The 18,699-nt window shown below is 38.4% G+C and overlaps 1 protein-coding gene across 8 annotated transcripts in view; it reads left to right on the top strand.

Annotated features, from left to right (window-relative positions):
- Positions 1-18,699, top strand: part of LOC122540667 (pumilio homolog 2-like) — a 111,772-nt gene that overhangs the window by 48,083 nt on the left and 44,990 nt on the right. For 6 of the 8 annotated variants that reach the window (XM_087977299.1, XM_087977296.1, XM_043676758.2 and 3 more), the window contains 3 exons: positions 394-581; positions 7,755-7,924; positions 14,650-14,920. In XM_087977299.1, the coding sequence (XP_087833425.1) occupies positions 394-581; positions 7,755-7,924; positions 14,650-14,920 (629 nt within the window). The remainder of the gene's footprint in view (positions 1-393; positions 582-7,754; positions 7,925-14,649; positions 14,921-18,699) is intronic. The other 2 variants (XM_087977306.1, XM_043676783.2) reach the window with 1 other exon arrangement.

The following is an 18,699-nucleotide window of genomic DNA, read 5'->3' as shown; positions in this document are numbered from 1 at the left end:
AAACTCTACACACGGTCACCCAAGGCTGGAATTGAACCTCGGACCCTGGTGCTGTGAGGCTGCAGTGCTAGCCACCGTGCCACCCCCACGTTTTATGGTTATGTATTCCTCATGATGCAGATTTATACCTCGATCCATTTTGTTCCTAATTTCTACTACTGTAAGCAAGAAAACCTCCATTTTTGCCATATACTATTTTTGTGCTGTTTGTTCACATTAACAATCTGCTCAAATCTTTTATCAGTTCCTCTTGGACTCAAGATCTGTATCAATGTTTTATAAATGTTGGTGGATTGCTGTATAAATAAATCCATTAATTAATTTCTATTATTTTTTACCATCGAACATTAGTTCAAAATTTGATAGAATATGTCAATTTATTCTGCTTCCCAGACCACACTGTGTCACAGCCTATCATGGTACAGAGAAGACCTGGTCAAGGTTTTCATGGAAGCAATGAAGTCAGCGCTGTTCTTTCTCCCCGTTCAGAAAGTGGTGGCCTCGGAGTAAGCATGGTGGAGTATGTGTTGAGATCTTCACCTGGAGATAAACTGGACTCTCGTTTTAGGAAAGGGCCATTTGTAAGTAACTGTAATTATTTTGGTTTGTGTGAAATTTTGCATATTGTGACATAAATTTTAATGGTCTGATTGTCAAACTTCACTAAACTTGATCTGTCATTTTGAACAATAGCTTTTCTTCACTTATGAGCTGCAGCTTATAATTTCTAAGACATTTGGGGAAATAAGCTTCCTTGTATTGTTAATATGCTAAGTTTTACATGCAGATATCCAAAATATACTGGTGATTGTCCATTGTAAATCTGTAAATAAATACACAAGTGCTTGTATGTATAGTGTGCTTTAGCCACCATTTTCTGCCTTGACCTCATTGCAGCATTCAGCGTGATTGAGTATCACTTCCTTGATTTTCTTCTCTGTCATTCAGCTTAGTAGAATTTTATTTGATGTTGCTATTCTTAGCTATCTAAAACATTCTCCTTGATTTGCATTTTCTCTGCTAGGGTCTCTCAGCCATCTACTCCCTATCGTTTCACTTAATCTGTTGCTCTTTTGGATAGTATCATTTCTAGGTTTGGGATCAGTTTTACACTGATGGCATCTCAAGTCTGAGCATCTTCCTCAGTTAGTTGATTGCTGTCACCCAGTGTTGAACGAGCCATAATTTCTTCAGATCAGCTAAAACTGAAATTATCATTTAATCCCCAACTCTCAATTTCTGCTTAGCCACTAATTCTTATATGCCTGCAGTTGTTGTCATGGTCTGAGCTAATTTATTTTCAAATTTGTCTTATTTTACCTTGAGTTATTTCCACGGTATTGCTAACCTCAGTCTTCCACTATTAAAACAGAGATCTCTTTATAAGTTTCCATCCTTTTCAAAGTGTGTCACATTTGAACCATATGTACTGTCCTACACAGAGGCCTGTTTACTAACTCACATTGGCTCTCTGTACCTCAGCAGCTTCACTGTAATTTAATTTCCTAATGTATCTCAAATTGACTACAGTCCTACCTTCACTGTCTTCCCCACCTTCAGCTCAGCCACTATTTGTACAAACAGTGAATCCTCATGGTATTGGAAATATTGATTGTGTAGCTACACTCTGAATCAATAGGTAGAACCCATCCAGATATTAGTGAAGAATGAGACTCACCAAAGGAGACTCACCAAAGGAGATCTGCTGTTCTTCCGAATCAAATTATTCTAACACACTAGATAAACATTAGACAAGGGCAGCTTCACCTTTTTCTCTGGATGTTATGTAGAAGTAATGTGGTAACAGTGATTTTTCTCTGACCAGTCTGTGCAATTATTTATCCTTCAGCTAAACAGTTGTCTTAAGTGCTTGTGCCTTCTCCTATTTGATTTAATTTCAGTCATCGGTATAATCTAGCCTTAAATGTTGACTTATGCTTTCATCACTAACAGTCTCTCAGTTCTCCGAGTTTAAAAAGAAAACAGTTTCTGTTTGCTATCTGTTCATCACATCCTTTCATAACTTCAAGCTCTATCAAATCACACTTTCATCTCTGATCTAAAGGATGATCGTCAATTTTTCCTTATATCAGATAGCATACCAGTGGATTAGCATTGCATGTGTTTACCACTCTTATAGTGTAGGGCTCAAAACAGCATGCAGTACTCCTGTTCTGGTCTTAGAAAATTAAAAAAATTCATAATTGCACCTCATTAGTATTTTTTAGTTGTCTAACATTTATCATATTTCTGCTACCATCTAGCTTTGATTAAAAGCAGCGTAAATAGAAATCAATTTTTTTTAAAATAAGCAATGTATCAATTGTATTTAAAGTAAACCTTTTTTGGTCATGTGCAAGAGAAGCCATGCCAAAGTCTAGCGGACGAACAATCAAAGTCTCAGTAATGTTGATATGGTTCATTGCTTGTAAATGAATTGATTTTTCATGCATGGGAAGTGCGAAGTAAAATGAACTTGGCATTAAATTTGGCTATGAGCTGTTGATGTATAATGGAAGTGTTTGCAATTGAGTATGACATACTTGTTCCTCCCCTTTTGTACTCTCAATTATTTGCGTACTTAACTGCTTAGGCGCCATGCAAAACTTTGAAAAGCTTTGATTTTTGACAGCTGTGCATTCATCCTGTCCATTCATGTGTATATTTTGGTTGCCATCCTATATTAAATCCATTACTTTGCATCCTCTTTCTCAGGCTCCTTTTCTTCATGCTCGACTTGCTACCTTTTCATTTTTCCACTTATACCTTCTACTTTCAATCAATTAATACTCCTACACCTTTAAAGATGCCCGTGGCTACTCTTCGTGCCACTCTTGGCAATTTGCAAAGCCCCATCACTGTCTTTTTACAATCACTGACTTTGACCGTATCTTCCTGCTTGGCTAAAGTGTTCTAAAGGTTAATCGCATCTATAATTGCTGCTTCTGTTGGTTTCACTCCACGCTATTTGTTCACTTTTGACTTGGCTACACTTTTACAGCATCAGCTCTACTCATTTAGTCGTAGTGGCCATTTGACCTCAATATACCTTGATCTCATCATGGCATGGCCTACCTCCAGCTAACATCATTGCCTTTTGAGTATGACTCTGTTCTCTCCTGATTGGCTTCAAACGCATTGCATTCCTTATAGTTTGTGTCCCCAGATTCCATCTGCATTTATTCCTGTGATGCTGTACGTTTTATTTGTTGATCTCCTCGAAATGTTTTACTTGCTTCCAAACAACTTAACTCAAGAAACTTTCAGATACCTGTACTAATTTGTCCTCCTCCAATTTGGTATCTAACTATTTAACTGTCTGTGCCGAGGTTTTGGATTCTATATTAAAACCATAATGTAAATTTAGCTTGCTCTTGAATGAGAGAGGGCCAGTAATACTTATTTAATTTCTTTTCTGCACTTGATGAGACTGTGAATCATTCTGCTGTGTACTTTGGATAGGTTTGTTATGAATAGAAAGCTTTACTGAAAGCAAAAAAAAGCTAAATGACCATAACTGATATCTCCAATTTTGCTAACTCCACCACTGGCAACCTTGCCTTCATCTGGAAGGACGTGGGTTCTGGAATTCCATCCCTAACTCTCTACACCTCTCTACCTCTTTCCTTTAACCACAATCCTTAAAACTTATTCCTTTGCCCAAATGTAGGTCCCTGGCTCAAATATCTGCTCATGTGGCTCAGTTTCGATTGTTTGATATCATTCCTTGACATAAGTAAAGCACGTTTGGTAAGTTTTACTAATGTAAAAACACTGCATTAATAGTGGTGTGTTCATAGTATGGCCAAGTGGCTAGCATTAAGACTAGGAAAATACCCTGGTCTTCCAGAATCATGTCATGGCTGCAGCACAACAGCCTCTCCAAGTGAAAAGCTCTGCACATAAGTCCTGCCATAGGCTGTACACCGTAACTGTTCCCTGCTGCAGAGTGACAATGAAAGAAAGGATATTAGTTGCAAGTTTTACTGTAAAAGTTGTATATGAATTTGATGGCTCATTCTTGTTTTTAACTCTAATTCCCAATACTTTCCAAAGATGATTGGATAATCAGTGAGCAAAGTATCCTGCCATATTTGGATATTTATCAACTAGTTCAGAACAGCTACTCTGTTCTTATGAAATATAAGAATCCTGGGAGGAAACCTAGATACGAAGAGAATAACTCTAAAACAGAGACATAATGCGCAATATGTTTTCTGTTATATAGGAGAAAAATGTAAATAAGTGTTCTTGAGTGATCTCAAGGAGTACATTATTAAAAATTGCCTCCTGTAGCTTCAGGATTTTTGTGGATTTACATTTTGATTTTAATTCTCAAAATAATTCTTTAGATGTTTCAGGCTTTCATTGGAACTCCAAAACTCTTAAAAATAGACAGTATTTTACTGGCAATAAATGCGAGTGGAAAAAAGTATGCTAGCCTCAGAATATTCATTTCTGCTGAGTCTGGTGTATAAATGGAGCTGCTGATAATGGTGTTCCCTATATCATTTTATTGTATTGTCACATAGCAACTCACCATATAGGCAACCTGCAAGGATCAAGTACTGAGAGAGTAAAAAATTTAGCTTTTGGTACCTTAAATGTAGCATTTTAAAAATAACTAAAGGTGGTGTAAAGAATACTAGTTGGAAAGAGTGCATTCAGTGAATATGTTTTGGGTTAGTCCTTTAACTGGAAATATATTCAAAGTGTGGTCTGCTGTATACATGACGAACTTCCTAATTCAGCATCAAAAGTACATTTTACTAGTTTGAAGCTCTCTGTTTAGGAGACTGGCAGCATAAATGTGAATCTAAAAGCATCAGTGTACTGCTTTCTGCCACCAGTTTCTTATTGATTTCAAGATCAGAATTTGACTCCTTTGGTGATTGGTTGTTCTTCAAAGGTGAGAAGGAACTGGGATAATGCAGTTAGCGCCACATCAATATAAGGCAGCAGGAAATCCACCTTGTTTCTTCTACTAATCATTACCTAGCTGAAAATGTAGTTTCTGGTCAAGCATAATCCTCCCCCTTCAACTGTATCGGATCATATGTGGAGAATGGCTATTTGTCTGAGGGACAGAATAATAAGTTACTGATGGAATCTCAGTTCACTTAGAACCACGTGACTGACGATATGTTTCAATGAATCATTCCATAATGTGCATCATTGGCACAGCCGTGTGTATGTATTCAGAAATGAGACATTTTGGAAAATAGTGAACAGGTTTTCTCTCCCTCCCTCCCTCCCTCCCTCCCTCTGTCTCCACTGCAGCTTTCATTTTTTTTTCCTTTTCCTTCTTGCTGTAAAGCACTTTGGAATAACTGAGTAATACAATTTTTGTAGACCAGATGTTTGCACACTTAGATCAATATTCAACATGAATGAAAAACGTGAAAGAAACCTATGTACAAAATAAAAGACAAAGCACAAAAGGCTTGCATAAAACACCATAAACGAAAAACTGGGGGAGCAAAAGCAAGAATTAATGACCAAACGCCATAGGAGCATTCAGCCCGTTGAGTCCCACTGTACCATTCAATAACTGTGGCTGATTTGATACCATTCAACTCCATTCTCCTATCAGTTCCCATAATCCCAATTCCCTTAATAGAAATCTGTCTACTGAGGTTTGACTATACTTAACAACCCTGTCCTGACGGCCCTCTGTATAAAGAATTTGATGAAATCACCAAACTTTGAGAGAAGAAATTCTTCCTCATTTCTGTCTTAAATGAGCAACTCCTTTCTCTAAGATTATAACCCTCTTCCACACTCCCCCACAAGGGAGCACCTGCTAAGAATCTTATATGTTCATGCATAGTGTGGTACGTGTATGGAATGAGTTACCAGAGGAAGTGGTGGAGGCTAGTACAATTGCAACATTTAAAATGCATCTGGATGGGTATATGATTCGAAATGGTTTGGAGGGATATGGGCCAGGTGCTAGCAAGTGGGAGGAGATTGGGTTGGGATATTTGGTTGGCATGGACGAATTGGACCGAAGGGTCTGTTTCTCTGTTGTACATCTCTATGACTCTATGGTCTCCTCTCATTCAATGTTCAACTTACTCAACCTTTCCTCATAATAAATCTCTACGCTGCCAGGATCAACCTAGTGAACTTTTTGTGCACTGCTTTCAGTGCCAGTGTATTATTCTTTCTGTAAGGGGACCAAAACTGCACGGTATTCCAGGAAATGTCCAACTTGTATCTTGCATTTGGAGTATTGTGCTCAATTTTGGGCCCATTATCTCAGGATTATTTGCCCTGGAGTGTCTTCGAAAGAGGTTTCCAAGGATGATCCTAAGAATGAAAAGGAATGTTTGAGGACTCGGAATTTATACTCTGAGTTTAGAAGGATGAGGGGAATCTAATTGAAACATACAGAATACTGAATGGCCTGGATAGAGTAGATCTGGGAAGATGTTTCCATTGGTAGGAGAGACTAGGACCCGAAGGCACAGCCTTAGAATGAAAGGAACACCTTTTAGAATGGAGTAAGGAGGAACTTCTTCAGCCAGGGAATGGTGAAAATCATTCCCACAGAAGGCTGTGGAGGCCAGGTCATTGAATATATTCAAGACTGAGATAGGTAGGTTCTTGAGTATCAAGGGGATCAAGAGTTGCGGGGCGAAAGTGGGAGAATAGGGTTGTAAATCTTGTTAGCTGTGATTGAATGGTGGAACAGACTTGATGGGCTGAATGGGTTAATCTGTGTTCTTATGGTATAGTTTTAGCAAGACCTTCCAAATTTTATGCTCAATTCCCTTTGAAATTGCCATTTTTATTATCTGCTGAACCTTTTTATGATTAAAGCAACAGAGCCTCAATTCCCTATGTGCTGGAGCTTTCTGTGGTGTTTCCCTACTTAAATAATATTCATTTCTTCAATTCTTCTTGCCAAAGTGCATAACCTCACATTTTTAAGCATTACAATCCAGCTGCCAAGATTATGCCCACTTGATTAGCCTCTCTATATCCTTCTGTAGCCTTCTTGCCTTCCCACCTAATACATTCTCCACAAGCTTGATAATAAATTTACTTTCTCCATATGAAATAATTCTGGTCCCAGCACTAATTCCCATGGCGTGACATTAGTTTTGGTTGCCATCCTGAAAATGCTTCCCTAATCCCAACTCTTCAATTAATTAACCAGTCCTCTCTTCATGATGATATGCTGCTTGCACCACCATGGACAGTTGGCAAAGACAAGGCACTTCTAAAGTAAAGGAATGGGTAACTTGTGAAGACCATTAAAACATTTCAAAAGTGATCCTTTTCCAAGATAGCGAGGAAAGATATGGTAAGTAGATATGAAAGTATAAAGGTAGCATCAAATGAAACAAAATGAGAATGGTACTGATTCTCAGTATTTCCATGCAGATTTTCTGGAAGAGTGGTTTGATTGTGAAGAGGTACTCTACCTAGCTTTAAGCAAAGTTGATAGAGGCCATTATAAGTGTACCTGTTATTGTTCTCAGCTGAAATCTAAACCAGCATAGACTGAGGATTGAACCTGGTCTATGCTGATCTGTATAGTTCATTTACTAGTTATATGTTATACTCCAAGTTTTTGAGATTAAATACAAAGACTTGATACAGGCGTTTCTATTAGGCACTTTTAAATATATTAGAAACTTGTATATAGAATAATGCAGTTAATAGAAATATTGGTGCATTGATATTGAGGATACTGAATAGTTTATTTGTATAGTATATCTGCCTTAGTGGCTTTGTTTCATTAGGGTGCGGGAGACACTGAGACTGATGAGAATGAGAAGGCTGATCAGAAAGGGAAATCATCACCATTCGAGGAAGATAAAAATAGAGATCTGAAACAAGGAGATGATGATATTTCCAAAGCTAATGGGCTAGTTTTGCAGAATGGAATAGATGCAGACTGCAAGGACTTCAAGTAAGTGCCTTATTTTGGTATTTGTAAATTTTGTGAAGATTGCTAAATTGCTAGATTTACTTTCCAAAATAAAGTGACAACTATGGTCCAACAAAACACCAGTTTGTTTCTAGGCTTTATAGTAATTGTACTCTGGAGGATTCATGAAGGTTTGTATAAGAGTGACTTTGAGATTACCTCAGCAAGGCAAAGTTGTCATTGTGGTCCAGCTATTCAAGCTGTTGTCTATATTTGGAGCTTTTTAAAGTTTCAAAATCAGCTGCTGGCATGGAAAATTTGAGTTAAGGTCTAGATAGGCGCAGCAGGTCAGGCAGCGTCCAAGGAGCAGGAGAATCGACGTTTCGGGCATGAGCCCTTCTTCAGGAAGCCCTGAAGAAGGGCTCATGCCCGAAACGTCGATTCTCCTGCTCCTTGGATGCTGCCTGACCTGCTGCGCTTTTCCAGCAACACATTTTCAGCTCTGATCTCCAGCATCTGCGGTTCTCACTTTCTTCTTAAGGTCTAGATAGGCAAAGTCATGTGGTAGCAAAAGAAATTCTGAAAATTCAAACAGCAGTCTTTTTCATGCGAACAATTCAGTTCATTATAAACTAAGTGTCTACATTTCCCAGCTTTAGTGCTGATTGTAAGAATGTCTGTGCCATCATTAGATAATTGCCTTTGGGAAAATTAAGGGTTTTGCCTTTTCCCCTCCATTATTTAAATCACGTCTGCATGGTCATTTCCAAAGGGCATGCTCACTTGCTACTTTGAGGGGATATCAAGTTATATTGCCATTAATAATTTTTATCTTCTGTTACAAAACTTAACCATCTTGATTTGTAAATAACAATGCCATTTTTGGGCTTAAGATTTAAAATTTTTTTTGTTTTATTGCCATAGTGCATACACCTTAAGTTTGATATATTGGTCATTGAATGTTTGTTCTGACAATTCTGTGTTTTGAAACTTGTATTCTTACTGAACAGTTGTCTAGCTCTATTTGCTACCTTTCTTATATAATTGATGGTTTTCTGATGAATTTAGGGGAAATTGGAAAAGAAAAGCCTACAAAAATTCAGCATTGCAGTGCAAGGTATTCTGAACTAAGGGAATGATGCATTCGAGCATATAGTGTGGACATAATCTTTGAGAGTGGGAATGTCTGGAAAATAACTGCTTTGCTAATGATAAATGAAAATGTGCAAACCCTGTGCATTGTAGAGTAGGGAACCATTAAATAGCACTTTCAATTAGCATAAAGCTACATTTGTTCATGGGAAACTTTTAACATTCCCTTCCATTTAATTTAATTATGAGGGAAGACTATAGGGAAAGATTAATTGCCCTTGATTTAATTGAGGTAATGTCTCTTGAACAGTAAATTCATTGTCTTGGTGTGATATCAAGACTATGGAAAATATTTATCTGAATTTATTGAATCACATCAGTATGTATAAATGTTGAGCTCTTATTGTCAGACTACTCAGCTGCCAATGTGACCCAATTTGGAGTAAATGATGGTGAAAATTTAGTTAGGCACTGCTTTAAGTTTAATATCAGAAGTTTGGTCTCCTAACCCAAATAATAAGAGCTGTAGCTACTGAATGACTGCTTCACATCTAAACCATGCTACTGTTTGTGGTACGAGTTAGCTTAAGAAAAAATAAAAGGTGCAATGCAGGAATTAATTCTAAAGTACCTGATAAATGCCCTGATAACAGGATAATTTTTTATTATTATTCTCTGCCATGTCTAAATCAGAAATAGATTTGAGTTATGTTCTAATAATCTGTGCATTGACACTTTTGTCACGAAGGTGCAATAGAAAGCACTGGGTCCAGGAATTTCATTCCAAGTAAGGGGTGCAGAGTTGGCAGAATTTTGGTTCCATGAAACTAACCTTCAAAAGTAGCTGCTCGCACTTCTCATTTTTGCTTTGGGTTAGTCCCTGGTTTGATTAAGAGTCAGGATAACCTCAGAAGGACTATTGAGCTGTAAGGTTCAGAGACAGACAGGATGGACAGCTTGTCTCTGGTATCAGACACTGTCGGAATATGATGGTAAAAATCAAAATATGGAAGATCCCTCCAGCCTTCTCTCTCCACGCACTCCCTATACCCCATGGCACCCCATGGTCACTGCTCACCACCTGGCCTCTTATTGTTGCCATATCAACTTTATGACCACCCTCGCTTATCCATGCCCTCCACCCACTACCCTTGGTTCTTGCAATACCATGTCAGCTCACCCAGCATGTGTCATACACACATGGAAAGACCGCAGGATCCCATTCTGAGATGAGATGACACAAAGTTCTAATTATATGCATTCACTGTTGTGAAGCACGCCCGCATTAAAAAAACTTTTTACTATATTTACATCTCTTCAGCATGTAAATGTTTTATGACTAACATTCCTTCAAGAGCAACAAACCTTGGAATTTATAATCCCACATCAGAGTCCTCATTGCTTTAGCTGTCAATCAAACTGAATGAAAGGTAGACCACTGTGTTAATGGTTGGTTATGAAACCTGTCGTGCTGCAGAGATGAAGTAATGGAAATCCTCAGGCTTATGTCACCTGGCAGATTTAGATAGCAGGCAGTCCTTTTTAACATTCCAGATTTCCGTTTTTCAAATATTCAAAGAATATTACTCTAAAATGTCTTGATACTTCGGATGACTTGATTCTATATAGATCCTTTGACAGTTTTGATAGGTGCTTTTGACTGTTGATTGCTGATAATGAGCTTGACAACAGTGCATTTAGGCATATTCCACACACGCTTATTCATACTCTTGAGAAACAGAAAAGGGAATCGATCTCCACCAAAGGGCTAGTTTTTCAGAATGGACTAGATAAAGCTATCATAGGACCAGATCGAAATGTATGCCTTGCTCCTGCAAAGGATTATTCCAGTTCTCCAAACAAATCCCCGAATTTCAGATGTGGCTTGAGCAGATTTAATTTACGCATTATGAATTAGACGCTAAGAGCTGCCACGATCAGATTTGAACTAAATCAGGGTTTAAACTAATTCACTGGGGTGGGGGGAGGTGAGAACCAAAATTGTAGTTCCACTGTCCAGGAGGTTGAGAGTAGTGAGGTCAGAAATGAGATTTCAAGATCGCAAGAGTTCACCAGCAAGCAGGAACGTGGTTTTAAATGTGTCTACTTCAATGCCAGGAGTATCTGGAATAAGGTGGGTGAACTTGCAGCATGGGTTTGTACCTGGGACTTCTATGTTGTGGCCATTTCAGAGACCACAATAGGATAGGAATGGTTATTACAGGTTTTGGGATTTAGATGTTTCAGTAAGAACAGAGAAGATAGTAAAAGAGGGGGAAGTGTGGCATTGTTAGTCAAGGACAGTATTGCAGTGACAGAAAGAACAGTTGAGGTATTATGGGCTGAGATTAGGAAACCGGAAAAGAGAGGTCACCCTATTGGGTGTTTTCGATAGGCCTCCGAATAGTTCCTGCGATGTAGAGGAAAAGATAGCAAAGCTAATTCTGGATTAGAGCAAGAGTAACATGAGGTGGGCACAATTGAAATGTGGAGCTTATTCAAGGAACAGCTATTGCGTGTCCTTGATAATTATGTACCTGTCAGGCAGGGAGGAAGAGGCCAAGGGAGGGAGCCATGGTTTACTAAAGAAGTTGAATCTCTTGTCAAGAGGAAGAAGTTGGTTTATGTTAGGAAAGTTTAGGGTGCATGAGAGTTACAAGTTAGCCAGGAAAGACCTAAAGAGAGAGCTGAGCAGAGCCAGGAAGGGACATGAGAAATCATTGGCAGAAATGACCAAGGCAAACCTTAAAGCTTTCTACAGGTATATCAGGAATAAAAGAATGACTTAGAGAAAGATTAGGGCCAATCAAGGATAGTAATGGGAAGTTGTGTGTGGAGTCACAGGAGATAGGGGAAGTGCTAAATGAATATTTTTCGTCAGGAGAATACTGAGATACAAGCTACTCGACTACATAGGATTGCGGTTCACGAGGAGGTGTTAGCAATTCTGGAAAGTGTGAAAATAGAAAACTCCTCTGGGCTGGATGGGATTTATCCTCATTCTCTGGGAAGCCAGGGAAGAGATTGCAGCGCCTTTGGCTTTGATCTTTATGATGTCATTGTCTACAGGAATGGTGCCAGAAGACTGGAGGATAGCAAATGTTGTCCCCTTGTTCAAGAAGGAGAGTAGAGACAACCTTGGTAATTATAGAGCAGTGAGCCTTTCCTCAGTTGTGGGTAAAGTGTTGGAAAAGGTTGTAAGAGATAGGATTTATAATCATCTAGAGATGAATAAGTTGATTAGGGATAGTTAACATGGTTTTGTGAAGGGTAGGTCATGCTTCACAACCTTATTGAGTTCTTTGAGATGATGACCAAACAGGTGGATGAGGGTAAAGTGGTTGATGTGTATATGGATTTCAGTAAGGTATTCAATAAGGTTCCCCTTGGTAGGCTGTTGCACAAAATACAGAGACATGGGGTTGAGGGTGATCTGGTGATTTAGATCAGAAATTGGCGAGCTGAAAGAAGACAGAAGGTGGTGGTTGATGGGAAATGTTCATCCTGGAGTTTAGTTGTTAGTGGTGTACTGCAAGGATCTGTTTTGGGGCTACTGCTGTTTGTCATTTTTGTAAATGACCTAGATGAGGGCATGGAGGGATGGGTTAGTAAATTTGCATATGACACGAAGGTCGATGGAGTTGTGGACAGTGCTGAAGGATGTTACAGGTTACAGAGGGACATACATAAGCTACAGAGCTGCGCTGAGAGGTGGCAAATGGCGTTCAATGCGGAAAAGTGTGAGTTTATTCACTTTGGAAGGAGCAACAGGAATGCAGAGTACTGGGCTAATGGTAAGATTCTTGGATGAGCAGAGAGTTCTCAGTGTCCATGTACATAGATCCCTGAAAGTTGCCACCCAGGTTGATGGGGTTGTTAAGAAGGCATATGGTGTGTTAGCTTTTATTGCGAGAGGGATTGAGTTTCGGAGCCACAAGGTCATGCAGCTGTGCAAAGCTCTGGTGCAGCCGCGCTTGCATACAGTTCTGGTCACCGCATTATAGGAAGGATGTGGAAGCTTTGGATAGGGTTCAGAGGTGATTTACTAAGATGTTGCCTGATATGGAGGGAAGGTCTTACGAGATAAGGCTGAGGGGCATGAGGTTGTTTTCGTTAGTGAGAAGAAGGTTGAGAGGTGACTGACTTGAGACATATAAGATAATCAGAGGGTTAGATAGGTTGGACAGTGAGAGCCTTTTTCCTTGGATGGTGATGGCTAGCACTAGGGGACATAACTTTAAACTGAGGGGTGATGGATATAGGACAGATGTTAGTTTCTTTACTCAGTATTAGGGGTGTGGAACGCCTTGCCTGCAACAGTAGTAGACTCGCCAACTTTAATGGCACTTAAATGATCCATTGGATAAACGCATGGATGATAATAGAATAGCATAGGATAGATGTGCTTCAGATTGGTTCCATAGGTCGGCGTAAAATCGAGGGCCGAAGGGCCTGTACTGCATTGTAGTGTTCTATGTTCTGTAAATGGAGGAACTGATTATTTAAATGGCTAGCTGCCTCCAAGGATCATGACCTGCTTGCAGTTCCATCCCTGAGAAAATAGGAAGTACAGTTTTTGGGTTCAAAAGTTAGGACTTCCATTTGCTTCCACTATTTTCTCCTTCACAGAAAGACCCTCTGATGTGACAAAACTCTGGCCCAATATTTGAACTCTGCATTGGTTATTTGATTGCTGCTGCTGATATAAAGAATTCCCCAACGGACATGAGAAGTTTGTTAAGATTTGAAAGCACCGCATTACTCTTGGATAACTACATAACGTGAAATTTTTAACAAAGCTTTAGTGATCTCTTGAATGATGGTGATAACTGAATTTGGAGCCAAATGAATGAAGACTGTTCAATGAATTGAATCCTATGCACAAAATATCCACTGTCCTGTCTACCTTCCTTCAAGGTCTTTTCTGATTGGATGAAAATATGTAGCAAATGAGGTTCATAGTATTTTCAAAGGAATGAAATTCCTAGCTTGGATGGAAGGTTTTCTTTTTGAGGATTGAAGGCAGAAGGAGGTAAAGAGAATTAGGTCTTGACCCACTGTGACTGGGTGTGCAAATCATCCTTGAACTTGAGATTTACTGATGTCAGGGCATGACTCGTGATACGTGAAATATATCGTGCAAGGAAATACTGTGTTTGTTCCATCAGTTTCTTTGCCACTGTAAATAAGTAAGAGCAGTTATATATTAGGTTAAAAATTACACAACACCGCAGGTTTATTTGGGAGCACTAGCAGAAATGACATCACCCACCTTAAGAAACCAAGACCTATAAATAGAGAGGCGGGACCTACCACCAGTGTTCCACTGGAGACTCTGAGATGTTACGTAGTATGGTGACGAAACGTCTGAAAACAAACCTTCAAGCTCAGCGAGCTAACTTACTTAGCAGTTATACATTTCTAATTTGGATTTGACTAGGTAAATTGAAAACACATGGAAACCCCTTTTATGTCCAAAAAACATTTGAAGTGATGTTTATCTGTTGTCGAAGTATTGACACCATGACCATTAAATAATATTGTAAGGAAATTCCATAATTCGTTGTTGTTGACTACTTTTTAAAACATTATGTTGAGAAGTGTATGTATGCGCACACATGTGCTGCATTTAACAAAAAGCTATAAACCCACATCTGTATTTTTATGCTGCACAGCCGAACTCCTGGAAGCCGTCAAGCCTCTCCCACTGAAGTGGCTGAACGCCTGGGTCCTAACCAGAACACTTCAGAAGGTTTAGGCCAATTGGCCAATGCCACAGCAAGTAAACCACCTGGAGAAGAGTTTCATAATTCTGACTCTCAGACTTTAGACACCATTGAGGCTGCAGTTAGCCTAAATCACTTACAGTTTGACTATTCGGGCAATCAAGTATCCATGGACTCATCAGCTGCTGTAGGTCTTTTTGACTACAGCTCCCAGCATCAGGTTAGTCCTTATAGATGAGTGATTCGGTGTTTGCTTTCCTGTGAGATTAAGCATCATGTACAGAATTGAACAATTGAAAAATGAATTAAAATGTTCTGAGGCGCAAAACCTTTGCGACAGCCTGGCAAAGACTGGTGCTATAGCTAATCACATAGATTTAAATAAAGCAAAGTTTCTTGCTATTTAAAGATTTTCAACAGTTCTGAAGTTTGGTGCCTCTTTTCCCACCCACTTCTCTGCTCAAAAATGTCCAAACATTTAACCGGGATATTAAATTTTGTCAGACTTCCAAGAACCTAATTCGAATCAGAAACATTATCATCGTTTGAAATTCTTCCAGCTCCATAGGTGTACTACATTCCTTGTTTGAGCCATATGGTGAGTACTTGCCCTTTTGCTAAGAAATTGACAAGTGGCATTTCTCGCCTCGTACATCGGAAAATGCTACTAGACAATATTCCAGAGCTGTGTTATTGACAGAATGCAATATTGAGTTTTTTAAAAAAAACATGTGTACTTCAGTTTTTATTGAGTTTGTTATTTTTATATCTTAACTTGCAAAAAAAAAAGCATTTAAATTGTATCTTGTCTTAACTTGGCCTGCAATCAATTCCTTGATGCATTGCAATAAATTATTTTTTTGTACTGAAAACAAAAGATGCTGGAAATCACAATGGGTCAGGAAGCATCCATGGAGAGCAAGCTAACGTTTTGAGTCTAGATGAGGTCAATTCTTTCAAAAGCTATACCTGAACCAAAATTGGCAGAAATGGAGATCAAGTAAAACGTTCTTTTGTTCTTTTCCTTGTCAATCATAAACAATTTAAGAATGGTGAGATTTATAGCAACCCATATATAATATATGTTTATCTTCCTTTTTATGCTTGGAATAGCACAGCTTTTCTTGATTTTATTTTTATTCCTTTCTTGGATGGTTATTGACACAGTTTGACTTCTCCCTTTACCAATCATTTAAGGAAATTTGGCATAAACTAATTGCTGCTTAATCTTTCCTTCAAGATTGGTCAAGAGAGATGCAAAACACTGCCAAGTCAATCACTTGAGAAAATTTGGCAGAAAACCAATACTGCTTACTTGCATTTGCATTGCATTGTTTATCATCAAACTGCATTTTCCATTTGGTGCATTCCTTCCTCAAGAATAAATCGGGTTTTGCCTTGTAAAGTCTTGATCCATCATCGTTTCATCTGTCACACTTCAGGTCTTGCAGTCTGGGCAGGGAAGTGAAAAGTGTCTTTGAGTATTGGCAAATTTAACAAAAAGATTTCACTGATGTATCACTGATTAAGATTCAGCAAAAAGAAGGATTGCTTCTCTTTGACCAAATTTTAAATTTTGACTTATGGTATCATTTCTCAAGATAAGTAATCTAATTATGTGTAAATAGTGTAAGCTATGAAATAAATGCACTATGCGTATGTGGGTAAAGTAAGAAGTAATCATACTACTTAAGGTTTATCTTACTATATAAAGGTAAGAGTTTGAAAACTTGCACTGACAATGATACTGGTGAGATAGGTGGAGTAAGCTGCATAAAATAAACTGGATGGAGTACTGTACAAAGCAATGGCAAATAGAAAAAAATAGCATTTTATTTCAAAAGCTTATATACAAAGGAGATCCCTATCAAAATGTTTGTGTGGCCAGACCGCCTTCAGGTTATAGTATGGTTTTGTATTGTCATCAATCGCAGTGATTTCTAGTTCAAAATTGAAAAAATAAGAAATATGCTTTTGTGTCAGTGTAGGTGAAAGCAGTTGTGTAGATTTAGTATCATACATTGGGCTTTCTTGCAGTTAGTACTTAATTCAGTTGATCAACACCTGCAGCATCACCAGAGTTTGTAAATATAGGCACGCTTTCAAGTAGATATTAAATAATTAATCACCACAAGGAGGGTTGTCAGGGTAAAAGTTATTGGCTGGTCTGATATCAGGAATTAGGGACCTTTATTTATGTGGCTGACTGGAGAAAGGAGTGGCATTCTCCTGATAGTGGAGGCGGCTAAGAGGAGATTTGATGGCAGAATCATGAATTGGTCTAATAAGAGTGCCCCCCCAGCCCCCCCACCACCCCGCACGCACGCACACCCTCCGTGACAGGAGGTCAGAGGATCCAGATTTAGGCAGATTGGTTAGAGAATCAGATGTGATGTGAGGACACAGTTTTATGCAGTAAGTTGTTGTGATCTTGAAGTGATAGTGGAAACATTAAGAGTTAACTTTCAGAGAAGATGTGGGCAACCACTTGAAGGGTGACATTTTCGGGGGATGGGGTAAGAGCATGGGAATGAGATTCATTGGGTTATTTGTTAAGAGTGTTCATACATTGGTTAGATGATCTCCCATATTATAATTCATACATTAATCATATAATTAAAAGCAAAACAACTCTAATGCTGTTGACAGTTTTTTTCTTTCGGGATGTCCAGTTTGTGCTCTGTCCCTCAGACTAGAACAATGCACTTACAGCTAATATTCTTGAAAGGTGCAGTTTACCTAATGTGTGGAGGCTTCATGTTTTTGCATGTTCAATTTCAATCGGTTATTTGCTTTGGCTCACATTTGACAAATCTATGTCCAGGTTAATTAATAGTTTTTATTTCATGTTGCCAGTATCTTCAGTAGCTCTTGTAGTTGATCCCTTACCAATGATTAACTATTTTTCATAGAGTTTAAATTTTCATGTGGGAATTAATTTAGTTTGCAAAAAGTGGGGTTGTCCATGACTTAGAAATTGTATTGTTCATGAAATTATTTTTGTTCATGAACACTTCACAATACTTTTTGATGTGTTGCATATTTTCCTGCTATGCACACATTATATTTTCTGATTTGTACCCCTCTTATGTAAGCATATTCAGTCTTTATCATTTTGTTCTTTGTTCCTGAAATCAATTTAGGACTTCATCTTGCAAAGTTCCCCAGTAATTGTAGACCAAGCTCCTTCAGTTACTTGACTGTAAAAGACTTTTTTTTATTGTGTATATGATCATGACTGGTTAGGCCAACATTTGTCATCAACATTGCTTCTATATAAATGGAGAATACAAGACAAAGAGAAACTAAGTTTCAAGTACTCACTTCTATATTTTATGGAGGTGGTGGCATAGTAGTAAAGTCACTGGACTGGTTAACTCTTAACTGCCCTCTGGGCAATTAGGGGTGGGCAAGAAATGCTGACCTGACCAGCAACACCCACATGACATAAACACATTTTAAAAAATATTTAAGTTGCACACAAGAATAATTGTTATAGCTTACAAAAAAAACACTAAACCAACTGGGTTAGCATGACTCAAGCAGAAAAAGCCACATCAAGCTCATCTGTAAAATTATAATATTGAATGACATTTAAGATGTAACCTGTTGTCAAAATTCAGTGGGTTAACACAAAACACTGCCATTCCTCTTTACAGATAAACTTGAGAGACATTTTTCACCAATTTCCTCTTCCTTTGGTTTGTTTTTTTCCCTTTAAAATTACTGTTGTTTGACATATCCTTGATGCAACCTTGATATAAATTTCATTTAAGGATAGTGACAAAAGTACTGTTTGAAGGTTTTATCAGTTATATATGTTGGCTATACTGTTTCTTGATTACGTTTACCTCACAGTAACTTTCAGGGATTGCTTCAACGTTTGCTTCAAACATGATCTGGCAGTCGTTATTTTGGAGTTGCAATTGACTAAGTCACAAAATAAGCATTTTGATTTAGGTGAAGGACGAAACAAATGACATTCTCATCCAATATTTG

This window comes from Chiloscyllium plagiosum, unplaced genomic scaffold (genome assembly GCF_037043375.1).
Source record: "Chiloscyllium plagiosum isolate Xiang-an unplaced genomic scaffold, Cpla_swu_hap1 HiC_scaffold_3, whole genome shotgun sequence".
Classification (NCBI taxonomy): Eukaryota; Metazoa; Chordata; class Chondrichthyes; order Orectolobiformes; family Hemiscylliidae; genus Chiloscyllium; species Chiloscyllium plagiosum.
The sequence above is the reverse complement of the archived record's forward strand: the minus strand, read 5'-3'. Positions and strand labels throughout refer to the sequence as shown.